Below are 27,550 nucleotides of genomic sequence, written 5' to 3'. Positions count from 1 at the left end.
AATCCATAATATAACTAAGGAAATCCAGCTTTAACAGACACGGATGATTTACAAATCCAACATCATTATTACCTTCCCTCATGTTGGTGTCCAGCTTTGTGGTTCAAGGTCTCAAGTAACTAACTACACAAGCCTATCAGAGAACAGGCAGGACAGGAGGACATCAGCCCATTTTACGGATCATGAAACTAAGACCCAGCGAAATCCTCCAGCCCCTCCTGCCTTGATCCAAGCACCTCTACACTTTGTAGCAGAACAACACCCTTGCCACCTGTACCCACTAGGGTAGACAGGGGGAGCCATAGTTACCGCTTTCTCTGAGTCGGCCTCCGCCAGCCGTTTCAGTAGTGCTCCTTGTTGCTCCATTAGTCTTTCAGAATCCTTCAAAGAAAGGCAAAGGAAAAGGTCAAGTCATTAAGCAATAAACCCAGATGTCTACATTTTATTGATTCTTTACCTTTTCCAAAAATTGTATTTTTTTAATTAATTAATTTATTTATTTATTTTTTTTTTTGAGACAGAGTCTCGCTCTGTCGTCCAGGCTGGAGTGCAGTGGCCGGATCTCAGCTCACTGCAAGCTCCGCCTCCCGGGTTTACGCGATTCTCCTGCCTCAGCCTCCCGAGTAGCTGGGACTACAGGCGCCCGCCACCTCACCCAGCTAGTTTTTTGTATTTTTTAGTAGAGACGGGGTTTCACCATGTTAGCCAGGATGGTCTCGATCTGCTGACCTCGTGATCCGCCCGCCTCGGCCTCCCAAAGTGCTGGGATTATAGGCTTGAGCCACCGTGCCGGCCTTTTTTTTTTTTTTTTTTTAAGAGTCTTACTCTGGGCCGGGCACGGTGGCTCAAGCCTGTAATCCCAGCACTTTGGGAGGCCGAGACGGGCGGATCACGAGGTCAGGAGATCGAGACCATCCTGGCTAACACGGTGAAACCCCGTCTCTACTAAAAAAAAATATACAAAAAATTAGCCGAGCGAGGTGGCGGGCGCCTGTAGTCCCAGCTACTCGGGAGGCTGAGGCGAGAGAATGGCGTAAACCCGGGAGGCGGAGCTTGCAGTGAGCTGAGATCCGGCCACTGCACTCCAGCCTGGGCGACAGAGCGAGACTCCGTCTCAAAAAAAAAAAAAAAAAAGAGTCTTACTCTGTTGCCCAGGCTGGAGTGCAGTGATGCAATCACAGCTCACTGCAGCCTGGTCCTTCTGGGCTCAAGCCATCCTCCCATCTCAGCCGCCCTAGTAGCTGGAACCACAAGCATGCACTACCATGCCCGACTTTTTTTTTTTTTTTTGAGACGGAGTCTCGCTCTGTCACCCAGGCTGGAGTGCAGTGGCCAGATCTCAGCTCACTGCAAGCTCTGCCTCCCGGGTTCACGCCATTCTCCTGCCTCAGCCTCCCGAGTAGCTGGGACTACAGGCGCCTGCCACCTTGCCCGGCTAGTTTTTTGTATTTTTTAGTAGAGACGGGGTTTCACCATGTTAGCCAGGATGGTCTTGATCTCCTGACCTCGTGATCCGCCCGTCTTGGCCTCCCAAAGTGCTGGGATTACAGGCTTGAGCCACCGCACCCGGCCTCCATGCCCGACTTTTTAAACATTATTATTATTTGTAGAGTTGGAGGGTATCTCTGTTTGCCCAGGCTGGTCTTGAACTCCTGGGTTCAAACTATCTGCCTGCTTTGGCCTCCCCAAGTGCCAGGACAACAGGTGTGAGCCACCACACCTGGCCCAAAAAACTGTATTTCTAATTTGAAAAGTAATAGATGAATATATTCTCACTATGAAATACTGAATGCTAATAAAGCTACAGTTCCTCCTGTACCCACCTCCAAACCCTACTCTACTACTATTAGTTTGAGGAGTATCCTTCCCATCCTTTTTCTCTGCATCTACAGAGAGAAATACTGTATTTCTCTGTACTGAAAATACTTTACAGGCCGGGCGCAGTGGCTCACGCCTGTAATCCCAGCACTTTGGGAGGCCGAGGCGGGCGAATCATAAGGTCAGGAGATTGAGACCACGGTGAAACCTCGTCTCTATTAAAAATACAAAAAATTAGCCGGGCGCGGTGGCAGGCGCCTGTAGTCCTAGCTATTCAGGAGGCTGAGGCAGGAGAATGGCGTGAACCTGGGAGGCGGAGCGTGCAGTGAGCCGAGATTGCGTCACTGCACTCCAGCCTGGGCCACAGAGTGAGACTCTGCCTCAAAAAAAAAAAAAAAAGAAAAGAAAATACTTTACAGAATTCAATATTGTATTCAAATACTGTTTCTCTGTAATGAAACAGTATTTTGCTACATCAAGAGAAATACTGTTTTTCTCTGGGGGAAGGGAGAAGGGATTCAAGTGTAACTTTAGGAAAATAATATCATATTGTATTTATGTGTTACTTAATTTTTTTTTTATTTTTTTATTTTTTAGAGACATAGTCTCACTCTTGTCCCCCAGGCTGGAGTGCAATGGCATGATCTCGGCTCACTGCAACCTCCGCCTCCCGGGTTCAAGCGATTCTCCTGCCTCAGCCTCCCGAGTAGTTGGGATTACAGATAACTGCCACCATGCCTGGCTAATTTTTGTATTTTTAGCAGAGATGGGGTTTCACCATATTGGCCAGGCTGGTCTCAAACTCCTGACCTCAGGTGATCTGCCTGCGTTGGCCTCCCAAAGTGCTGGGATTACAGGCCTGAGCCACCATGCCCAGGCGTTACTTAATTTTTAAGAACAGCTTCATTGAGATATAAATTTGAACACCATTTTTTTTTTTTTTTTTTGAGACGGAGTCTCACTCTGTCGCCCAGGCTGGAGTGCAGTGGCCGGATCTCAGCTCACTGCAAGCTCTGCCTCCCGGGTTTACGCCATTCTCCTGCCTTAGCCTCCCGAGTAGCTGGGACTACAGGCACCCGCCACCTCGCCCAGCTATTTTTTTGTATTTTTTTAGTAGAGACGGGGTTTCACCGTGTTAGCCAGGATGAACACCATTTAAAGTGTACAGCATGGTGACTATAATTAATGATGTATTATACACTTGAAGTCTGCTAGGAGATCTTAAGTGTTCTCACCACACACAAAAAAAAGGTAACCATGTGACGTGATGGATGTGTGAATTAGCTTGATTGAGGTAGTCACTTTACAATGTATATCGGCATCAAATCATCACAATGAACATCTTAAAATATATACGACTTCTGTTTGTCAAATATACCTCAATAAAGCTATAAGAAAAATAAAGGGTACAATTAAATGACTTTGGTATATTCCATTATTAATTTTTTAAAATTGTGGTAAAATATATGTAACATTAAACTTGTCATTTTAACCTTCCTATTTCTTTTAGAGACACAGTCTAGCTCTGTCACCCAAGCTGGAGTACATGTTGTGATCATGGATCATAGCTCACTGCAAACTTGAAATCCTGGACTCAAATGATCCTCCCACCTCAACCTCCTCAGTAGCTGGGACCACAGGTGTGCGCTACCACACCTGGCTAACCATTTTTAAGCGTAAAATTCAGTGGCATTTAGTACATTCATCATACTTACAACCATCACCACTATCTAGCTCCACAACATTTTCACCATCCGAAAAAGAAACCCTACACCATTCGGCAGCCATTCCCATTCCCTCCCACTCCTGCCCCTAGCAACCACTGATCTGCTTTCTATCTCTAATATGCCATGGCATGTTGAACCTCTCCCTGTCTCTAATATGCCACTGCCATTTTTTTTTTTTTTTTTTGAGACGGAGTTTTCGCTCGTTGCCCAGGCTGGAGTGCAATGGCACAATCTCTGCTCACTGCAACCTCCACCTCCTGGGTTCAAGCGATTCTCCTGCCTCAGCCTCCCGGGTAGCTAGGATTACAGGTACCCGCCACCATGCCAGGCTAATTTTTGTATTTTCAGTAGAGACAGGGTTTCACCATGTTGACCAGGCTAGTCTCAAACTCCGGACCTGGTGATCCGCCCACCTCAGCCTCCCAAAGTGCTGGGATTGCAGGCCTGAGCCACCACGCCCGGCTGCCATTGCCATTTTTGACCTCTCTCCACAACCTTTGGACAATGAGGCTGTTCCCATGTTTTGCAACTACAAACGCTGCAGCAATAGATGTTGCTGGGCATATACAAAGTGCTTCTCTAGGTATGATACCAAGAAGAGGAATGGCCAGGTCAGAAGGTTTGAGAATTGTGGCTGAAATGCCTTGCAAAATGCCTGCACCAATTTGCTGGGCTACAAGCAGGACATGGGAGGACTCACTTCCCTGCACTCACCAGCACCAGGCAGCAGCCAACCTCTGCCTCTGTTGCCAGTATCTGCTAACAGCATTCCTGCGAAATGGTTTCATTTGCACTTTTCTAATTACCAGTGAGGATTAGCATCCTCTCACATGAGTCATTTGGGTTTACTCTTGCCTGAACTTCCTGCTCCCACCCTGGCCCATTTTCTCACTGGGCTGTGTCTTTGTGACTGTCCCTATTTTTTCTTGGCACCTGAACAAAGTATCCCTTGAGGGAGGGACATCTTGTTCACCCTCTTTCCCTCTCAGACCCACACATCCCCTTCATAAGCCAAGAGAAAAGGGCTCTCTGGTTCCCAAAGTTTCCTGGGGACCTAGCAACTGATAAAAGACAGTATTATGGTTTCTCTGGCAACAAGAGGCAAAGAACATGGGACAAAAGGCTTGGCCACGGATGCAGAACCTGAGGCTGTTCTCACTGCCCTCCAGGCCTCCCCTGGGGCACTGAAACCACTGCCCAACTCTTCTGCCATCCTATGTGCATGAACTCACCAAAGCCCCCTACTCTAAGAGCCATGCACTATCACCACTCCCGTCTCACAGAGGAGGAGACCGAGTCTGGAAGAAGTGAAGGCAAGTGAGGTCACACAGCTAGAAGGGGCAGCACTGGGCCCTGAGCCGATTCAGACTCCAGAGCCAGAGCAGTTCCCCACCACACTGAGCACTCCCCAGCAAACAGCGAGATGGTGAGGCAGCCCTGAGCACAGGCAGGCGCCAAGGAGCTGAGCCTGGACTAAGCAGGAAACACCACTTTTGGGTGGGAATTCAAATTAGCTGACCCTTCATCTCCAATTGAAGATGGGACTCCAGGATGATAGAAGCTACAAAATCAAAAAAGGAGAAAACTGGCTAGAGCAAGAGGCTTTTTTTCCCCCCCTTTTTGAGATGGAGCCTCACTCTTGTCACCCAGGCTGGAGAGCAGTGGTGGGATCTTGGCTCACTGCAACCTCTGCCTCCCGGGCTCAAGCGATTCTCCTGCCTCAGCCTCCCGAGTAGCTGGGACTACAGGAGCGTACCACCATGCTAGTGAATTTTTTCTATTTTAGTAAAGATGGGGTTTCACTGTGTTGCCCAGACTGGTCTCAAACTCCTGAGCTCAGGTGATCTGCCCACCTCAGCCTCCCAAAGTGCTAGGATCACAGGCGTGAGCCACCACACCCGGCTTTTTTCCCTTTTTGAGATAGTGTCTGGTTCTGTCATCCAGGCTGGAGTGCAACCCTTTCAGAAGCCAAGGCAGACAGATCACTTGAGGTCAGGAGTTCAAGACCAGCCTGGCCAACATAGCAAAACCCTGTCTTTACTAAAAGTACAAAAAATAAGCCAGGCGTGGTGATGCACTCCTATAATCCCAGCTACTCGGGAAGTTGAGGCAGGAGAATCGCTTGAACCCGGAAGGTAGAGGTTGCAGTGAGCTGAGACTATGCCACTTCAGCCTAGGTGACAGAGCGAGACTCTGTATCAAAACAAACAAAAAACTTAATAAAGTTTACCTCTGAGGGGAGGGAGACAAGGTTATTGCAAAATGACACACAAAAGGGATTCAACTATGTAGACACTTATTTTAAAAGCTGGTAGTGAGTGGCCGGGGGCAATGGCTCATGCCTGTAATCCCAGCACTTTGGGAGGCTGAGGCAGGTGGATCACCTGAAGTCAGGAGTTTGAGACCAGGCTGGACAACATGATGAAACCCCATCTCAACTAAAAATACAAAAATTAGCCGGGTTTGACACCTGTAATCCCAGCGGCTCAGGAGGCTGAGGTGGGAGAATCTCTTGAACCCGTGAGGGGGAGGTTGCAGAAAGCCGAGATTGTGCCACTGTACTCCAGCTGGGGCGACAGAGCGAGACTCTATCTCAAAAAAAAAAAAGCTGGGCAGGGAGTATACCACTTTACATTACTTGTTTTACATACATATGTAATTTTTTTTTCAGATACTCTTACTGTGTCACTCAGCCTGAGTGACACAATCACAGCTCACTGTAGCCTTGACCTCCAGGGCTCAAGCGATCCTCCCACCTCAGCCTCCCGAAGAGCTAGGACTAAAGGTGTGCGCCACCACACCTGGCTAAATTTAAAATGTTTTGTACAGATGAGGTCTCACTGTGTGGCCCAGGCTGGTCTCAAACTCCTGGCCTCAAGCAATTCTCCCACCTCGGCCTCCCAGAGTATGGGGATTACAGACGTGAGCCACCACACTCGGCCTTATTTTATATATTAATGGGTTTTTTTCTGAGACAGAGTCTCACTCTGTCACCCAGGCTGAGGTATAGTGGTATGATCTAGGCTCACTGCAACTTCTCCCTCCTGGGTTCAAGCAATTCTCCTGCCTCAGCCTCCTGATTAGTTGGGATTACCGGTGCCCACCACATTTTTGGATTTTTAGTAGAGACAGGGTTTCACCATGTTGGCCAGGCTGATCTTGAACTCCTGACCTCAAGTGTTCCACCTGCCTTGGCCTCTCAAAGTGCTGGGATTACAGGCATGAGCCACCACACCCAGCCAACATATTAATTTTTAAAGACAAGGCTGGGCGCGGTGGCACATGCCTGTAATCCCAGCACTTTGGGAGGCAGAGGCAGGCAGATTGCCTGAGCTCAGGAGTTCAAGACCAGCCTGGGCAACATGGTGAAACGTCGTCTCTACTAAAAATACAAAAATTATCTGGGCATGGTGGCATGCATCTGTAATCCCAGCTACTCAGGAGGCTGAGGCAGGAGGATTGCTTGAACCCAGGAGGTGGAAGTTGCAGTGAGCCGAGATCGTGTCACTGCACTCCAGCCCGGGCGACAGAGCAAGACTCTGTCTCAAGAAAAAAAATAAATAAATAAAGATAAAAATAAGGTTGACAATGTTTAAAACAAAACAAAACAAAACAAAAACAGGGCTTGGCGCGGTGGCCTATGCCTGTAATTATAGCACTCTGGGAGGCTGAGGCAGGTGGATCACCTGAGGTCATGAGTTCAAGACCAGCCTGACCAATATGATGAAACGCCATCTCTACTAAAACTACAAAAAGTAGCTGGGTGTGATGGCATGCACCTGTAATCCCAAGTACTAGGGAGGTTAAGACAGGAAAATCACTTGAACCCAGTTAGTGGAGGTTGCAGTGAGCCAAGATTGCACCACTGCACTCCAGCCTGGGCAACAAGAGCAAAATTCGTTCTCAAAAAAAAGGCAAAAATAAGAAAAATGTCACCATTTCATTAGCACTGGCATTTTGAGACTATTGTCATCTTTTGCTTTGAACCAAACAGGAAGACAACCATTTATACTGTCAGTCTTTTCTGAAATATTTGCTAATATATCATTATTCAGCAAGATACGGAATCAACCTAAGCGTCCAAAAACAGATGAATGAAGAAAACACAGTAGAGATACACAATGGACTACTGAGTCTTCAAATAGGAAATCCTTTCACAACATGCAAAAAACTAGAGGACATTACACTCAGTGAAATAAACCAGGCACAGAAAGACCACATGATTTCATTTATATGTGGAACTTAAAGAAGTCGAACTCGGCCGGGCGCGGTGGATCACACCTGTAATCCTAGCACTTTGGGAGGCTGAGGCGGGCGAATGACAAGGTCAAGAGATCGAGACCAGCCTGGCCAACATGGCAAAACCCCGTCTCTACTAAAAATACAAAAATTAGCCAGGCATGGTGGTACACGCCTGTAGTCCCAGCTACTTGGGAGGCCGAAGCAGGAGAATCACTTGAACCCAGGAGGTGGAGGTTGCAGTGAACCAAGATCGCGCCACTGCACTCCAGCCTGGGTGACAGAGCAAGACTGCATCTCAAAAAAGAAAAAAAAAAGAAATCGAACTGACAGAAGCAGAAAATGCTGGTTGCCAGAGATGGAATTGGGGGGCATTGGGGAAATATTGGTCAAAGGATGTAAGATTTCAGTTAGACAAGGAGAAATTGTTCAACATGGTGACTATAGTTACTGATCCATATACTTGAAAATTGCTAAGAGAACATTTTAAGTGTTTTCACCACAAATATCTTAGTATGTGAGGCAATGCATATGTTGATTACCTTGATTTAGCCATCTACATTGTGTACATGTCAAAACATGTTGTACATCATTAATTTTTATTTGACAATCAAAATAAGAAAAGAAATACAGTCATCCGTTGGTATTCATGGAGGACTGGTTCTAGGACATTCTGTGGATACCAAAATCCAAAGATGCTCTAATCCCTGATATAAAATGGCACAATATTTGTATATACCTATGTACCTCCTCCCATACACTTTAAATCATCTCTAGATTATTTATAATACCTCATACAAGGTAAACGCTATGTAAATAGTTGTTATATGATTCAGGGAATAATATCAAGAAAAACAGTCTATAGGTATTCAGTAAATATGTAATTTTTTTCAAATATCTTCAATCCAAAGTTGGCTGAATCCACAAATGTGGAACCCACAGATACAGAGGGTCGACTGTATTTGCTAACATATAATGTTCCGACAACTTTTTCTTTTTTTTTTTTTTTTTTTTTTTTTTTTTTGAGACGGAGTCTGGCTCTGTCACCCAGGCTGGAGTGCAGTGGCCGGATCTCCACTCACTGCAAGCTCCGCCTCCCGGGTTCACGCCATTCTCCTGCCTCAGCCTCCCGAGTAGCTGGGACTACAGGCTCCAGCCACCTCGCCCGGCTAGTTTTTTGTATTTTTTTAGTAGAGACGGGGTTTCACCGTGTTAGCCAGGATGGTCTCGATCTCCTGACCTCGTGATCCACCCGTCTCGGCCTCCCAAAGTGCTGGGATTACAGGCTTGAGCCACCGCGCCCGGCCCAACTTTTTTTTTTTTTAAAGAAAAGTCTCACTCTTGTCCCGTAGACTGGAGTACAATGGTACAATCTTGGCTCAATGCGACCTCCACCTCGTGGGTTCAAGAAATTCTCCGGCCTAAGCCTCCTGAGTAGCTGGGATTACAGGCGTCTGCCACCATGCCAGGCTCATTTTTGTATTTTTCAAGTAGAGATGGGGTTTCACCATGTTGGTCAGGCAGGTCTCGAACTCCTGACCTCAGGTGATCCACCCGCCTTGGTCTCCCAAAGTGCTGGGATTACAGGCATGAGCCACTGCACCCAGCCCAGACAATGTTTTTTTTTTGAGATGGAGTCTCGCTCTGTCACCCAGGCTGGAGTGGAGTGCCTCAATCTCAGCTCACTGCAAACTCCGCCTCCTGGGTTCAAGAAATTCTCCTGCTTCAGCCTCCCGAGTAGCTGAGATTACTGGCGCCCACCACCACACCTGGCTGGCTAATTTTTTTTTTTCCGTGATGGAATCTCGTTCTGTCACCCAAGCTGGAGTGCAGTGGCGCGATCTCAGCTCACTGCAACCTCCGCCTCCCGGGTTCAAGCAATTCTCCTGCCTCAACCTACGAAGTAGCTGGGATTACAGGCACATGCCACCATACCTGGCTAATTTTTGTATTTTTTTAGTAGAGACGGAGTTTCAACTTACTGGCCAGGCTGGTCTTGAACTCCTGACCTTGTGATCCACCCACCTTGGCCTCCCAAAGTGCTGGGATTACAGACATGAGCCACTGTGCCCAACCTAATTTTTGTATTTTTAGGAGAGACGGAGTTTCACCATGTTGGGCAGGCTGTTCTCAAACTCCTGACCTCAAGTAATCCACCATGCCCAGCCTCAGAGAACATATTTTAAGAAAACAAAATGAGACCACACGATGTGTGTCTGCCAGCCATTAATCATTCTCCTACCGAATAAAAAGCTCAAGTCTGGAACTCTCTTTCCTTTGCCCTGGGCTAAACCCCTCCCTGACTCCCCACTGCCCCTCTCCTGACTTTCAAGGTCATTCCGGTGCTTCCTGGCTCGGATTCAACACCATCTAAGACGGTACTTGTCTACTGGGGGCTGAGCACTTCATGTGAATGATTTCATTACATCTCTCTAAGGCCCTCTCAGGTGGGGCACCAATCTTACTTTCTTTTTACAGACAAAGAGAAAGGCTCCGAGGACGGGCATGCAGGGCTGGAGGGATAGAGCCGGACCCTGAGTTCACCTCTTTGCAGTGCTGTTCCCTCAGGAGGTCTCGGAGGGTGCGGTTGGTCTCCTCAAATGTGCTCAGCTTCTGCAGGAGAAGTTCCTTCTGCCTCGTCAGGGTGTTGATGTCCGTGCAGGTCATTTGTTTCTCCTGGAAGACAAGCAGGCAGTCTTATAGATGCAGGGGAAGAAGGGAAGAAGCAGGCCCCATGGGCACTCAAGAGGGCTGGTGCCAGAAAGCCCAGACAAGGAGAAACAGGCTGTGTACAGTGCCAAGGTGATCAAGGGCAGGCTTCCTGGAGGCGGTGGACCTAAAGAGACAAGCAGGAGCTAAGCCTGCTCTGAGCAAAGGTGGAGAAAGGGGTGGGAGGGCTCAGTGCAGGTGAGCACAGTCAGGGCAGACTTCCTGGAGGAAGCAAAGCAGGATGACAAGACCTGGTGGCTGATACTTGCAGGAATCAACCACATGCCTTGACTCACTGTGATCCCAGGTGACCCATGATGAGGTCTCCTTAGAGGCCCTGGTGACCAGAGGTCATCTTCAAGGGTCAAGGACCGGGAAGTGAGAGTGGTGGTTGGGGGCCTAGTTAAGCATGCCCTCCCCCAGCCTGAAGATGTCATAAAGTCTGCCTGATGATGTGTAAAGACCCTGCCCAGCCTGCAGCTGCCCCTTCCCTGGGTCAGTTCCATGGCTGGGGTCCTCCCACCTGCCACCTACCGTTTTCAGCTTCCCGATGGTATCCTTCAAGGCCATGACCTGCTTGGCAGCCGCAGCCCCGTCCATTTCAGCCTCCACCAGCTTGGACATGAGGCACTCCTTCTCCTGCTGTAGGTGTTTCTTCTGAAGTCTGGGGCCAGAAAGACAGGGCTCTGTGAGCCCTCCCAGGCCCCCGCATGCCCAGAGCTCCAAGGCTTGCCTCACAATGCCCTAGGGTGCTCACCTCTGGTCAGGGAAAAGTGGGGGAGGGGGCAGGGACAGCCCTTCTGGCCTGGGTGGCCTTCAGAAAGGACCAGAGCCAGAAGTTACATCTGCCTAGGCACCAGACCAGGGCCTCCACACCAGGAGACATTAACTACCTGTGGCCCTCTTTCTCTCAAACAGCCACCACTGTCATCTCTTCGCTGGCCCCCTACTGTCACGCCCTCCTACCCACCATCTTCAGATATGCTTTTGAGCCCTTCTACCTCTTCTCTACACTGGAGCCAAAGCTAGTCAGGCCACCTCCCTGCTTTTAAAACCTTTCCGTGGCTGTAGGCTGGGTACAGTGGCTAACGCCTGTAATCCCAGCACTTTGGGAAGCCGAGGCGGGCAGATCACTTGAGATCAGGTGTTATAGAGAGCCACCTGGCCAACAGGTGAAACCCCATCTCTACTAAAAATACAAAAGTTAGCCAGGCATGGTAGTGGGCACCTGTAATTCCAGCTACTTGGGAGGCTGAGGCAGGAGGATTGCTTTAGTCAAGGAGGTGGGGACTGCAGTGAGCCAAGATTACGCCACTGTACTCCAGCCTGGATGACAGAGCGAGACTCCATCTCAAAAATTTTGAGACACCTCCCAGGATCAAGCAATTCTCCTGCCTCAGCCTCCCGAGTAGCTAGGATTATAGGCACCCGCCATGAAGCCCAGCTAATTTTTTGTAATTTTAGTAGAGACGGGGTTTCGCCATGTTGGCCAGGCTGGTCTTGAACTCCTGACCTTGTGATTCACCTGCCTTGGCCTCCCAAAGGGCTGGGATTACAGGCGTGAGCCACTGTGCCTGGCTAAATAAATTAATTAAAATAAATCCTTTCCATGGCTTCCAAATGCCCTCAATGGAAATGCCTCAAAGTGGCTGCTGAGAGCTGAACCCCTGCCAACCTGTGTGGCCCCCTCATCCTCTGTCCACCCACTCTGGCCTGCTTTCCATTTCTCAGCTACAAATACCTTCCCACCTTCGGGCCTTCGCCTAAGAAGTTCCCACTGAGTAGCGTGTGTTCTTCCCCAGCACCCACCTGCCGAACACTTAACCATCCTGCAGGACACCCCTTAAATATCACTTGTTCCAGAAAGAGTTCCCTGCTACTCAGCCCCACACCGCAATCCACAGGGTCCTCCCTTTCCCTCATAGTATGAATCATAAGCACAATCAGGTAATTAACTGTAATTAACTGTGTGACTGTTGAATAAGCTCCAGGGCACAGGCACAGTACCTCTGCCCGCCCCCTCTGTTGCTTTCCATTATTGCCCAGCACTCAGGGCAGCCTAGCAGGGAGGAATAGATCAGCGGGGGCAGGGCAGGTGCCGCCTTACATGGTGTAGTCCTTCTCCTCCTTCATGCGCTCAATGTTGTGCCTCAGCACTGTGTTCTCATGTTCAGTCTCGGCCAGTTCATTGGCCACCTCCTCCAGCTCTTCCTTCCGCTCCTCCAGGAACCTTTTGGCCATCTGGCGCTCACCCTTCTGCATTTTGACCTGCGCAGGGGGACCCAGGCAGGAGCCACTGAGGGGAGGAGGTCCTTCCTCTATGCCACATTGCTAAGCTCAATGCTTTGGACGAAAATAAGGTCGCGGCCAGGCATGGTGGGATTACACGCCTGTAATCCCAGCACTTTGGGAGGCCAAGGTGGGTGGATCATTTGAGGTCAAGAGTTCAAGACCAGCCTGACCAACGTGGTGAAACCCTGTCTCTAGTAAAAATTAGCCAGATGTGGTGGCGCGTGCCTACGATCCCAGCTACTCTGGAAGCTGAGGCAGGATGGAATCACCTGAACCTGGGAGCCAGAGGTTGCAGTGAGCCGAGATCATGCCCACTGCACTCCAGCCTGGGCGACAAGAGCGAGACTCCATCTCAAAAATAAATAAATAAAATAAGGGGCCCTCCAATTGAGAACTACACAGGCTGTGTGCCAGGGCCTTATGGGGGCAATCTCAATTAACTGACATGAAGACTGACTCTCCTGGGATTCACCTGCCTTGGCCTCCCAAAGAGCTGGGATTACAGGCGTGAGCCACCGCTCCTGGCTAAATAAATTAACTAAAATAAATCCTTTCCATGGCTTCCAAATGCCCTCAATGGAAATGCCTCAAAGTGGCTGCAATGCTGATTCTTTTTGTAGATGAGGAAGCTCAGTAGAGAGAGCCCCAGTGACTTGTGGGTTGGGAACGAAGCCAGGTTGCAAACTGTGGTTTGGCTGGCACACCAAAGGAGGAGAGACGTCACAAGAAGGCTCCTGCACTTTAAGTTATAGGGGAAGAAGGGCTTTTATTGTTTTTTCTTTTGAGATGGTGTCTCACTCTGTCATCCAGGCTGGAGTGCAGTGGCACGATCTCAGCTCACTGTAACCTCCGCCTCCCAGGTTCAACAGATTCTCCTGCCTCTCCTACCCCAAGTAGCTGGGATTACCGGCGTGTGCCAACATGCCCGGCAAATTTCTGTATTTTTAGTAGAGACGGGTTTCACCATGTTGGCCAGGCTGGTCTTAAACTCCTAACCTCAAGTGATCTGCCCTCCTCAGTCTTCCAAAGTGCTGGGATTATAGACGTGAGCCACCGCACCCAGCCAAGAAGGGCCTATTGCCAGGCAGCTAGCCCTAGGTTCTCCAGGAGGTTTTCTGGACCTCAAGTACAGGGTGGAGGATTAAAGACACAGGTCGTGTTAGCAGTGAAGACATATGCTGAGACAGCAATCCAAGCTCAAGGCCTGGATTTTAATGACAACTCTGCCAACTTCCTAGCTGGGGACCTTGGACTTCCAGGTTCTATTTCCAATTTCATTGCCACATCCCACCCCAAGAGACAGCACAGCAACTGAGGACACACTTCCGTGGCCTCTTTGGGGCTTTGTTTTTGTTAATTTTTTTTTTTTTTTTTGAGACAGAGTCTCTCTCTGTTGCCCAGGCTGAGTGCAATCGCGCGTCTTGGCTCACTGCAACTCTGGCTTCTGGGTTCAAGCGATTCTACCACCTCAGCCTCCTGAGTAGCTGAGATTACAGGCGCATGCCACCACGCCTGCTAAGTTTTGTTTGTATTTTTAGTAGAGATGGGGTTTCACCATGTTGGTCAGGCTGGTCTTGAATTCCTGACCTCAGGTGATCCACCTGCCTCAGCCTCCCAAAGTGCTGGGATTGCAGGCGTGAGCCACCACGCCCAGCCTGTTTTTGTTAAACTTTATATAAAGTGGAAGGCATAGGCCCTAGTTTCCCAGGTGTTTCATCTCTAATGAGGACAATACCACCACTGGCTTCACATGCTGTTTTAAAAAGTCAAATCAGACCACCCATGTAGAGCACCAGGACAGCTACGTGCTCAATAGAGAGGGCCCTTGTTGGTGGGATGGGATCCCATGCTGCCCCAGCTACCTCCCTGGGTAGGCACCTGAAGCCCAGGACAACCCTGCAGAGGAGGTCAGAAGGCCTGCAGAGGCAGGCTGAGGGACCAGGCAGGAAATCCACCTGGGTGCTCCTGCACATCCTCAGGGTACCAGCTGTCCCAGCCCCCTACCTCCCTCACCTCAGACTTCAGACAACCAACTGCATTCATTAGACTATCAATCTTCTTATCATAACGGTTCATTTTACAGTGACCTGAATCATCATCTTCTGTAGAGAGGTCACTTAACCGCATCACTGAGACCAGCTTTTCTGAAGATGGTGGCGTGATCTCCAGGCAATGAGGTGGATTCTGATGTAGAGGAGGGAGAAACACATGAACTCAGAAGGCAGAACCTTGACCATGAGTTCCACCACTGGAGGCTTATTTACTGATTAGACGGGAAAAGCTGTAACAGCTAACTTGGGGGCTCCAGGAAGAACCATACTCTGAACCGTCGTGATGGACCATTACCTATCCATGTTCAAATGATGGTGTTGGAGAATTCCCAACATCAAAATTAAAAGCTTGGGTTACAATGTTATGTTTAAAATAAAGAACATAGGCTGGATATCCTGTAAAGTCAGTATTTTGGGAGGCCAAGGTGGGAAGCCAAAACCAGCCTCAGCAACATAGCGAGAACTTGTCTCTACAAAAGTAAAAAACATTAGCTGGCGCTGCCACAGTGGCTCACACCTGCAATCCCAGTGCTTTGGGAGGCCGAGGAGGGGTGGATGACCAGAGGTTAGGAGTTCGAGACCAGCCTGACCAACATGGTGAAACCCCGTCTCTACTAAAATACAAAATTAGCCGGACATAGTGGTGCATGCCTATAATCTTAGCTACTCAGGAGGCTGAGGCTGGAGAATCGCTTGAACCCGGGAGGTGGAGGTTGCAGTGAGCTGAGATCGTGCCATTGCACTCCAACCTGGGCAACAAGAACGAAACTCCGTCTCAAAAAAAAAAAATCAGGTGGGTGTAGTGGTGCATGCCTGTGGTCCCAACTACTCAGGAGGCTGAGGCAGGGGATTCCTCTAGTCCAGGAGTTCAAGACTGCAGTGAGCTATGATAGCACCACTGCATGCCAGCCTGGGTGACAGAGAGAAACCCTGTCTCTAACAATGACAAGACTAATAAAGAAATAATATAACAAATCAGCAAAAATATTAATACCCAAAGTTGGCAAAAGTTTAGGGCAATACTTTTTTTTATACTTAGGGTAGAAATGAAATATGTCAAAAGTCTTTTAAATGAATATGAATACCTGATAGTGGATTAGTTACAAAGGTACATTAATGTGCTGAAAAGGTATTTTAGAAACAAGTGGGTAAATTGAAAAAGGACCAGATATTGTATGATATCAAGAAATGTTCTTAGGAGTAATCATTGTTATTTTGATGATATAGAAAAACATTATAAATGCACATGGTACAATACCTGGAAAATACTTTTTTAAATACGTCAGTATAAAAAAAATTTTAGCGGCCGGGCGCGGTGGCTCAAGCCTGTAATCCCAGCACTTTGGGAGGCCGAGATGGGCGGATCACGAGGTCAGGAGATCGAGACCATCCTGGCTAACACGGTGAAACCCCGTCTCTACTAAAAAATACAAAAATCTAGCCGGGCGAGGTGGCGGGCGCCTGTAGTCCCAGCTACTCGGGAGGCTGAGGCAGGAGAATGGCGTAAACCTGGGAGGCGGAGCTTGCAGTGAGCTGAGATCCGGCCACTGCACTCCAGCCCGGGCGACAGAGCGAGACTCCGTCTCAAAAAATATATATATATATATATTTTAGCTTTGGGAGGCCAAGGTGGGTGGATCAGGAGGTCAAGAGATCGAGACCAACCTGGCCAACATGGTGAAACCCCATCTCTACTAAAAATACAAAAATTAGCTGGGCATGGTGGCACGCGCCTGTAATCCCAGCTACTCGGAAGGCTGAGGCAGGAGAATCGCTTGAACCTGGGAGGCGGAGGTTGCAGTGAGCCAAGATCGCGCCACTGCACTCCAGCCTGGCAACAGAGCAAGACTCCATCTCAAGAAAAAAATAGGCCGGGCGCGGTGGCTCAAGCCTGTAATCCCAGCACTTTGGGAGGCCGAGACGGGCGGATCACGAGGTCAGGAGATCGAGACCATCCTGGCTAACACAGTGAAACCCCGTCTCTACTAAAAAATACAAAAAACTAGCCGGGCGAGGTGGCGGGCGCCTGTAGTCCCAGCTACTCCGGAGGCTGAGGCAGGAGAATGGCGTGAACCCGGGAGGCGGAGCATGCAGTGAGCTGAGATCCGGCCACAGTACTCCAGTCGGTGGGGGACAGAGCGAAACTCCGCCTCAAAAAAAAAAGAAAAATAAATTTAAAAAAATATTTTAGGGGCCGGGCACAGTGCATGCCTGTAATCCCAGCACTTTGGGAGGCCAAGGCGGGCAGATCATGCCCCAGCTGGGCATGGTAGCAGGCGCCTGTAGTCCCAGCTTTTTAAACATTTTAAAAAATATTTTTAAATGCATGTATGCTTCAGGAAACTTTATGCAAAGCTGTAAACACTTTGTTGTTTTTTTTTTTTTTGAGACAGGGTCTCACTCCACCGCTTAGGCTGGAGTACAGTGGTGTGATCTCGGCTCATTGCAACCTCCACCTCCCAGGTTCAAGCGATTCTCCTGCCTCAGCCTCCCGACTAGCTGGGATTACAGGTGCCTTCCACCATGCCCAGCTGATTTTTGTATTTTTAGTAGAGATGGGGTTTCACCATGTTGGCCAGGCTGTTCTCGAACTCCTGACCTCAAGTGATCTGCCTGTCTCAGTCTCTTAAAGTGCTGGGATTACAGGAGTGAGCCACCGTGCCTGGCCATATATTGCTTTTTTTTTTTTGAGACAGTTTTGCTCTTGTTGCCCAGGCTACAGTGCAATGGCACAATCTTGGCTCACTGCAAACTCTGCCTCCTGGGTTCATCAAGTGATTCTCCTGCCTCAGCCTCCCAAGTGGCTGGGATTACAGGTGCCCACCACCATACCCAGATAATTTTTGTATTTTTAGTAGACGTGGGGTTTCACCATGTTGGCCAGGCTGGTCTTGAACGCCTGATAAGCCCACCTCGGCCTCCCAAAGTGCTGGGATTTCAGGTATGAGAGCCACCATATACAACTATATATATATATATATATATATTGCTTTTTCTTTTTTTTTTTTTTGAGACAGAGTCTCGCTCTGCCGCCCAGGCTGGAGTGCAGTGGCTGGATCTCAGCTCACTGCAAGCTCCACCTCCTGGGTTTACGCCATTCTCCTGCCTCAGCCTCCCGAGTAGCGGGGACTACAGACGCCCGCCACCTTGCCCGGCTAGTTTTTTGTATTTTTTTAGTAGAGACGGGGTTTCACCGTGTTAGCCAGGATGGTCTCGATCTCTTGACCTCGTCGTGATCTGCCCGTCTCGGCCTCCCAAAGTGCTGGGATTACAGGCTTGAGCCACCGCGCCCGGCCTATACATTGCTTTTAAAAGAAAAAAAGTTACTTTTACTACGTAAAAGGACAAAAATAGGAAAATGTATAAACAGTCATGTGCCACGTAACATTTCAGTCAGCAATGGACTGCATATATGACAGTGATCCCAGAACACCATATTTTTACCATATATGACAGTGGTCCCAAAACACCGTATTTTTACCGTACCTTTTCCATATTTACTATGTTTCAATATGCAAGTACTTACCACTGTGTTACAGTTGCCTACAGTATTCTGTATGGCATCATGCTGCAGAGGTCTGCAGCCTAGGAGCAATAGGCTACACCATACAGCCCAGGTGTGGAGCAGGCTCTACCAATCTCAGTTTGTGTAAGTACACTCTATGATGTTTGCACAATGATGAAAGTGCCTAACAACACGTTTCTCAGAATATATCCCCATTGTTAACTGATACATGACTATTTATTTTTTAAAATGACAAAAAATATATATATAGGAGAAAGTGTGACTAGTTACTCCTTGTGATTGGGAGGCAGTGACATAGATAAAAGTCAGGGGCAGCTTCTAGGATGCTGGGTGATCGTTACATAGGTAACTTCAGTTTGTGAAAATTCATGGAGCAATACACTTCTGATGGGTGTACATCCCTGCACTTTTCCATTTTTTTTTTTTTGAGATGGGGTCTCACTCTGTCAACCAGCCTGGAATGCAGTAGCACAATTTTGGTTCACTGCAACCTCCGCCTCCCAGGATCAAGCGATCCTTACACCTCAGCCTCCCAAGTAGCTGGGAACACAGGCGCACACCACCACACCAGACTCATTTTTTGTATTTTTGGTAGAGGTATGGTTCATCACATTGTCCAAGCTGGTCTCCAACTCCTGAGCTCAGGTGAACCGCCTGCCTCAGCCTCCCAAAGTGCTGGGATTATAGGCGTGAGACACCAGGCCCGGCCCATCCTCTTTTCATTTTTCCTTTTTTTTTTTTTTTGAGATAGAGACTCGCTTTGTTGCCTAGGCTATAGTGCAGGCGCATGATCCTGGCTCCCTGCAACCTCCGCCTCGTGGGCTCAAGCAATTCTCCTGCCTCAGCCTTCTGTGCAGCTTGGATTAGTGGCGCCGACCACCACGCCAGGGTAATTTTTGTATTTTTAGTAGAGACGGGGGTCTCGCCATGTTGGCTAGGCTGGTCTCGAACTCCTGACCTCAGGTGATCTGCCTGCCTCGGCCTCCGAAAGTTTTGGGATTACAGGAGTGAGCCATTGCTCCCGGGCCTGTACTTTTCAACAAGAAGTTTTTGAAACTTAACAGCAGCCAGATTTGAGTAGATCTTTTTTTTTTTTTTTTTTTTTTGAGATGGAGTTGCCAGGCTGGAGTGCAGTGGCACAATCTCAGCTCACTGCAACCTCCGCCTAAAGGGTTCAAGCAGTTCTCCTGCCTCAGCCTCCCAAGTGGCTGGGACCACAGGCACATGCCACCATGCCCAGGTAATTTTTGTATTTTTAGTTGAGATGGGGTTTCACCATGTTGGCCAGGATGGTCTCAGTCTCTTGACCTCATGATTTGCCTGCCGTGGCCTCCCAAAGTGCTGGGATTACAAACATGAGCCACCGTGCCCGGCTGATCACTTTTAGTAACAGAGGCAAGAAAAAAACCTAGACCTTCTTTCTTCCAAAGATGATCTTATATTCCAGGAGTTGTAAGATATCAAACAAGAACCCCACATGCATACAGTAGCTTTTGGTCTTCATTTCCATATCTTCCCCAAACTTCCACCTCCAGGGGCTGTTCACCTTCTGTCCATGATGGACAGGGTTGAGTTAGGGCCTCTCAGGGTCACAGGAAGCCACTTGAAAGTGGAAAGGGGCAGACAGACCCAAGAATGAAAGCAGAAAAGACAGCTACTGTTTCAGCTGCCGAGAGAACCTGGGCAGGCCACCTCTCTGGGACCTTCCATCTCTAGGATTTGGCTGTGGGGCTGGAAGTGGCATTATGCTTTCCAGAGGGGATTATTACCCCTAGCAACCCACATCAACAGGAAAGTTTTTCATAGCAGCATCTCTGTGATGTGTACTTTGAAAACTACCAAGGAGGCCAGGCACAGTGGGTCACGCCTGTAATCCCAGCACTTTGGGAGCAGATCACTTGACATCAGTTCAAGATCAGCCTGGCAAACATGGTGAAACCCCATCTCTACGAAAAATACAAAAACTAGCTGGGTGTGGTAGTGCATGCCTGAGTCCCAGCTAACTCAGGAGGCTGAGGCAGGAGAATCACTTGAACCCGGGAGATGGAGGTTGCAGTGAACCAAGATCAGGCCACTGCACTCTAGCCTGGGCAACAGAACAAGAATCTCTCAAAAAAACAAAACAGAAAAACAAAAACTACCAAGGCTTTTTACTTTTTTAAAAGGCATTTTTGGGCCAGGAGCAATGGCTCACACCTGTAATCCCAGCACTTTGGGAGGCCGAGGCAGGCATATCACCGGGTCAGGAGATTGAGACCATCCTGGCTAACATGGTGAAACCCCATCTCTACTAAAAACACAAAAAATTAGCCGGGTGTGGTGGCGGGCACCTGTAGTCCCAGCTACTCAGGAGGCTGAGGCAGGAGAATGGCGTGACCCTGGGAGGTGGAGCTTGTAGTGAGCCGGGATCACACCACTGCACTCCAGCCTGGGCGACAAAGCAAGACTCTGTCTCAGAAAAAAAAAAAAAAAACAGAAAAGAAAAATTAGCCGGTCGTGGTGGCGCACACCTGTAGTCCCAGTTACTCAGGAGGCTGAGGCAGAAGAATCGCTTGAATCTGGGAAGTAGAGGTTGCAGTGAGCCGAGTTCGTGCCACTGCACACCAGACTGGAAGACAGAGCAGGGCTCCGTCTCAAAAAAAAAAAAAGGCATTTTTGGCTGTGCGTGCTGGTGGCTCACGCTTGTAATCCCAGTGCTTTGGGAGGCTGAGGTGGGTGGGTTACTTGAGGTCAGGAGTTTGAGACCAGCCTGGCCAACATAGCAAAACCCTGTCTCTACTAAAAATACAAACATTAGCCAGGTGTGGTGATGCATGCCTGTAATCTCAACTACTCGGGAGGCTGAGGCAGGAGAATCGCTTGTACCCAGGAGGTAGAGATCGCGCCACTGCACTCCAGCCTGGGTGATAAAACGAGACTATGTCTCAAAAAGTAAATAAATAAACAAAAATAAAGCATTAAACCTTGCCATACCTCAGAGGCAATCACTGCTTACCACTACTTGCATATTCTCCCAGAAAATGTTCTGTACATATAAACATATGCGTTTATACATGGATACAGACGCCCCTTTTCTTCACAAATAGGGCCGGCCAAATGTTATATGTTGTGCAGTTCCATGCTTCATTATCATGCATAAATATCTTCTCAATCTTTTTGTTCCTGAGACAGGGTCCTGTTCTGTAACCCAGGCTGCAGTGCAGTGGCATAATCACAGCATACTGAAGTCTCAACCTCCCCACCCCAAGTAACTAGGAGGACTACAGGTGCGAGCCACCACACTCAGCTAATTTTTTATCTTTTGTAGAGGCAGGATCTCGTTGTGTTGCCCAGGCTGGTCTTGAACTCCTAGGCTCAAGTGATCCCCCTGCCCTGGCCTCCCAAAGTGCTCGGATCACAGGTATAAGCCACGGCAACCGGCCTCGACCTCAGTCTTTGCATGGCTGCATGGTATTCCATTGTATGGATGTATCATATTTCTCTTTTGTTTTGTTTTGTTTGAGACAGAGTCTCACTGTGTCACACAGGCTATGCAGTGGCATGATCATGGCTCACTGCAGCCTTAACCTCCCCAGCTCAAGCGATCCTCCCACCTCAGCCTTCTGAGTAGCTGGAACTACAAGTGCATGCCACCATGCCCAACTAATTTTTTATTTTTTGTAGAGATAGGATCTCACTATGTTGCCCAGGCTGATCTCAAACTCCTGGGCCCAAGCGATCCTCCCTCCTGGGCCTCCTAAAAGTGTTGGGATTACAGGCATGAGCCCACCACGCCCAGCTGGATGTATTATAATTTAACCAACACTCTCCTGATGGACATTTAGGTTGCTTCCAATTTTTCTGTTACAAACAATGCTATAGCAAAAAATCTACAAAAAATCCCTGTACTTGTAATCCCAGCACTTTGTGAGGCTGAGGCAGGCAGATCATGAGGTCAGGAGATCAAAACCATCCTGGCTAACACGGTGAAAACCCGTCTCTACTACAAAAAAAAAATTAGCCAGGTGTGGTGGCGGGCACCTGTAGTCCCAGCTACTCAGGAGGCTGAGGCAGGAGAATGACGAGAACCCGGGAGGCGGAGCTTGCAGTGAGCAAAGATCGCGCCACTGCACTCCAGCCTGGACGATAGAGCAAGACTCCATCTCAAAAAAAAAAAAAAAATCCCTGTACTCTTCTGTGATATTTTTAGGACAGCTTCCTAGATTAAAAATTACAGAATCAATGTTTAGACAGGGGCTGCCAAACTGACTCCAGAACAGTTGAATCAGGTTCACAGTCCTATAAAAAATGTTTTAAAAGATTCAGGCCGGGCGCAGTGGCTCATACCTGTAATCCCAGCACTGTGGAAGCCCGAGGTGGGCTGATGGCCTGAGGTCAGGAGTTTCAGATCAGCCTGACCAACATGGAGAAATCCCATCTCTAATAAAAATACAAAACTAGCCGGGATGGTGGTGCATGCCTATAATCCCAGCTACTTAGGAGGCTGAGGCAGGAGAATCACTTGACCCAGGAGGCGGAGGTTGTGGTGAGCCAAGGTCGCGCCATTGTACTCCTGCCTGGGCAACAACAGCGAAACTCCATCTCAAAAAAAATAAAAATAAAAATAAAAAGATTCATTGATATCTCATATGCTTGCTGGCAGGAAAAGTTGTCATTTTTTAAACTTTTTCCATTCAAGAAAAAAGCTCATTGTTTTTGTTTTAAAAAAATATATACTGCCGGGCGCGGTGGCTCAAGCCTGTAATCCCAGCACTTTGGGAGGCCGAGGCGGGCGGATCACGAGGTCAGGAGACCGAGACCATCCTGGCTAACATGGTGAAACCCCGTCTCTACTAAAAAAAGACTAGCCGGGAGAGGTGGCGGGCGCCTATAGTCCCAGCTACTGGGGAGGCAGAGGCAGGAAAATGGCATGAACCCGGGAGGCGGAGCTTACAGTGAGCTGAGATCCGGGCACTGCACTCCAGCCCAGGCCACAGAGTGAGACTCCGTCTCAAAAAATATATCTATATATATATACATATATATATATATATATACTGCAGGCCGGGCATGGTGCCTCAAGCCTGTAATCCCAGCACTTTGGGAGGCCAAGACGGACGGATCACAAGGTCAGGAGATCGAGACCATCCTGGCGAACACGGTGAAACCCCGTCTCAACTAAAAAATACAAAAAAAAACCAGCCGGGCGAGGTGGCGGGCGCTTGTAGTCCCAGCTACTCGGGAGGCTGAGGCAGGAGAATGGCGTTTACCCGGGAGGCGGAGCTTGCAGTGAGCTGAGATCCGGCCACTGCACTCCAGCCTGGGCGACAGAGCGAGACTCCATCTCAAAAAAAAAAAAAAAAAATGTATATATATATATATTATATATATATATACATATACATACACTACTGCGGCTTTTAATTTATATTTCACTGATTATTAGTGAAGTGTATGTAGTAAAAAATGTAAGGCAGCATTTTAATCTCAATCCTTGTAATTTATTGTACTGGTCAGAGCAGTTTCCATTTAATCCTAAGAAGGCCCCCCATACTCCCTTTATCTCTAAGGGGGACAAAGGAGTCTCCTTTGTCTGGTAAGTCAAGGAGTCAAAACTATGAGGTATGACTATAAACTTTAAGAAGTTACTTTTGTTTTTCTTTTTTTTCTTTTTTTTTTTTTTGAGACGGAGTCTCGCTCTGCCACCCAGGCTGGAGTGCAGTGGCCAGATCTCAGCTCACTGCAAGCTCCGCCTCCTGGGTTTACGGCATTCTCCTGCCTCAGCCTCCCGAGTAGCTGGGACTACAGGCGCCCGCCACCTCGCCCAGCTAGTTTTTTTTGTATTTTTTTAGTAGAGACGGGGTTTCACCATGTTAGCCAGGATGGTCTCGATCTTCTGACCTCGTGATCCGCCCGCCTCGGCCTCCCAAAGTGCTGGGATTACAGGCTTGAGCCACCGCGCCCGGCCTTGTTTTTCATTTCTATTTTTTTTTCTTTTCGCTGCTGGTGTGAAAGATTTCTAATGTAATAAAGCTATAAGAAAAACAGGCTGGGTGCGGTGGCTCACACCTGTAATCTCAACACTTTGGGAGGCCGAGGTGGGCGGATCACCTGAGGTCAGGAGTTCGAGACCAGCCTGACCAACATGGTGAAACCCCATTTCTACTAAAAATACAAAAATTAGTCGGAAGTGGTGGCGGGTGCCTGTAGTCCCAGCTACTCGGGAGGCTGAGGCAGGAGAATCACTTGAACCTGGGAGGTGGAGATTGCAGTGAGCCAAGATCTTGCCACTGCACTCCAGCCTCAGCAACAGAGCAAGGCTCTGTCTGAAAAGAAAAGAAAAGAAAAGAGAAAAGAAAAGAGACAAGACAAGACATGTGATGTGGCTCCTCACAAGCAAAGCAGAGAGGCTAAGAGTACTGCCTCTAGAAAGAATCTTAACTCCAGCTCTGCTACCTTCTCTGTGACTCTGGGAAAATCACTTCTCTCTGAGGCCTGGTTCCTCATCTCTGCACTGGGACAGCAGGACTTCCCACACAGCAGTGTCATAAGAACTCAAGAAGATTATTCACACAGTTTCAGGGTTTAGCAAGGCCCTCAGTAAATGGGGTCTGCTAGGACATTCCAGTAGCTACAGCTGACCCTGAATCATACCGAGGCTGAGGCCTGCTAGGATCTGAGCAGTCCGAGAAGAAAAGCCTGGGCAAGGGTGAGCCTACCTCCCACTTGCATCCCACGGGCCGGGCAGATGATTTTCCAGGGGGCATCCAAGGTACCTTGGTTTTCACCCGGACACTCCGCCGCACATTCACAGTGTCCCCTTTCATTCCTCGCTTGTGAGATTTCTGTGGAAAGGGACAAATCCAGGGTCACTTCCACACCCAGCTGGCCATGGTGCCATGCTAGTGACATCCCTCTCCAACTGGCAGAGTTCCTCTTCTGACTAATGTTACTGCTGCTGCTCCTGGATGACAGGCCTGCCTACCTTCTAACCAGGAAACCGGCCTCCGAAAGAGTGTGTTTGTCTCCCAAACCTTTGGAGTCAGAGTGCGAGGAGGCTGGGCTTAGCAGGATCACCCAGATCCACAGCTGCTACCTCACCCCACTGGCATGCTCCTACCTGGCTGCTGGTCGCTGATGGTTTCGGGAGTTTTTTTATGTGGACGTGGACAGGGGTGTTCTCATCCACGTGAACATGTAAGGGGGGAGTTGAAGAGCGGTCCTTCATGGTTGGCTTCTGGCAGGTGGGGGAGGACAACACAAAAATGGTTGATCTGTGGATGAGTAAACTGGGCATAAAAACGGAGCTCACAGCCTCTGGGGGCCACCGAAAAGCCTAGCCAGCAAGCGAGCAGGACAGCTACCAACTACTGGCATGCAGGCAGGCAGCAAGGCGGGAGTATCATTCAGCAGGTTCCTGCAGAGATCCCAGCAGAAGACCACCAGGGAGATTCTGGTCCACTCAAGAGAGGGTCTGCAAGACCCACCCGTTCTAGAATAGATCCCAGACACAGGCCCCAGGGTCCTCAGGGCTGGATCTCCTCTAAACCTGCTGGAATGCATGGCTCCTCCTTGGATTTAGTGAAGCACAGCGGAAAGCAGGCGGATCCTTCTACACAGTGATCTCAAGCGGGCATGCAGATTGGCATGGGAAACACACAAAGTGCTCAGGGTGCAGAATAAATCAGACAGCAGGCAGATCAAAGACCATGAAAACAGAAAGCTGGAGAAAATCCTAAGGATGAGAAAGTTGTCTAGATTCTAAAGAAAACATGAGCAAGGCAGAACCGCAGCTACAAACCCCTCAACCACCACCAGCTCTTATCCTTCCACCCATTCTTTTTTTTTTTTTTTTTTTGAGACAGAGTCTCGCTCTGCCGCCCAGGCTGGAGTGCAGTGACCAGATCTCAGCTCACTGCAAGCTCCGCCTCCCGGGTTTACGCCATTCTCCTGCCTCAGCCTCCCGAGTAGCTGGGACTACAGGCGCCAGCCACCTCGCCCGGCTAGCTTTTTGTATTTTTTAGTAGAGACGGGGTTTCACCGTGTTAGCCAGGATAGTCTCAAACTCCCGACCTCGTGATCCGCCCGTCTCGGCCTCCCAAAGTGCTGGGATTACAGGCTTGAGCCACCGCGCCCGGCCCACCCATTCTTTAAACTTTTTTTTTCTCTTCTCTTTTCCTTTATTTTAAAACTCTCAAGATTTTAGGATTTGGCTGGAAGAATACGTCTAAGACAACTTCCTCACACCCGGCAGCCTTACCGCAGACAAAAATGATCATAATTAAAAATCAGCAGGCTATGCATAACAGCACCTAGCAGAGTAACTGGGCAGCGATGGTGCCCAGCAGGGTAAGGCATCTCCTGGAAATGGTGTGCAGAAGCATTTTTAGCACGGTGACCAAAGAGGGCTGCTACATGAGTGCATCACCTACCGTTACAGTTACACTGGGTGCGCCACAAGGTGCTCTCAAGACCTTTTTCTGCGTGAGACTCGTTACTCCGTTCTTCCCACACGATGGAAACCTGCACCCAGGCACAAGAACCAGATTGTAAGCAGAAAACTAGGGCTCTCTTATGTTTTAGATCTCATGAAATTACACACTGACTATGGTAGCCAACATGTTCAAGGCTAGGAAAACCAGCGTGGAATTCCTTGACTCCCCTGAGATGAGCACCAGATGTGCGTGGGAGCCCAGCAGTGGGACAGAAATAGGGTGACGGGCATTTGCAGGCTGGACTTGTAACATATCGTCACATCACATGTATTATGACCCTTACTGAAAAGCCAGGCGGACAGCCTGTCAGATGACAAAAAGCAAGCAGCACATGAACACAGCCAAGGTGCTGGTTTGGTTGAGGGTAGAAGCACCCAGGACAGTGCCTGGAGCAGAGGCGGCCCTGGAGAAAGGTGGAGTGAGTGAATGACAAAAATAGAGCATTAGTGACCACAAACCATGGCTCATGCCTGTAATTCCAACACTTTTGGAGGCCAAGGCGGGCAGATTGCTTGAGCCCAGGAGTTTGAGACCAGCCTGGGCAACATGGCAAGACCCCATCTCTACAAAACATACAAAAATTAGCTGGGCTTGGTGGCGTGTATCTGTAGTCCCAGCTATTTGGGAGGCTGAGGTGGGAAAATCACTTAAGCCTGGGAGGTGGAAGCTGCACTGAGCCATGACCGCGCCACTGCACTCCAGACTAGGTGGCAG

The 27,550-nt window shown here is 48.8% G+C and overlaps 1 protein-coding gene across 27 annotated transcripts in view; it reads right to left on the bottom strand.

Moving 5' to 3' along the window:
- ODF2 (outer dense fiber of sperm tails 2) overlaps window positions 1–27,550 on the bottom strand; it is a 51,398-nt gene that overhangs the window by 19,828 nt on the left and 4,020 nt on the right. For 5 of the 27 annotated variants that reach the window (XM_033192660.1, XM_033192645.1, XM_033192614.1 and 2 more), the window contains 8 exons: window positions 26,774–26,864; window positions 25,462–25,578; window positions 25,061–25,186; window positions 14,799–14,969; window positions 12,601–12,761; window positions 11,028–11,157; window positions 10,329–10,460; window positions 310–381 (listed from right to left, as the gene is read on the bottom strand). In XM_033192660.1, the coding sequence (XP_033048551.1) occupies window positions 310–381; window positions 10,329–10,460; window positions 11,028–11,157; window positions 12,601–12,761; window positions 14,799–14,969; window positions 25,061–25,186; window positions 25,462–25,578; window positions 26,774–26,864 (1,000 nt within the window). Of the gene's footprint in view, window positions 1–309; window positions 382–10,328; window positions 10,461–11,027; window positions 11,158–12,600; window positions 12,762–14,798; window positions 14,970–25,060; window positions 25,187–25,461; window positions 25,616–26,773; window positions 26,865–27,550 lie in introns of all 27 variants that reach the window. The other 22 variants (XM_033192732.1, XM_033192630.1, XM_033192712.1 and 19 more) reach the window with 8 other exon arrangements.

Source organism: Trachypithecus francoisi, unplaced genomic scaffold (assembly GCF_009764315.1).
Source record: "Trachypithecus francoisi isolate TF-2019V2 unplaced genomic scaffold, Tfra_2.0 Contig01585, whole genome shotgun sequence".
Lineage (NCBI taxonomy): Eukaryota > Metazoa > Chordata > Mammalia > Primates > Cercopithecidae > Trachypithecus > Trachypithecus francoisi.
Note: the sequence above shows the minus strand (reverse complement) of the source record. Positions and strands in the feature narration are given on the sequence as shown.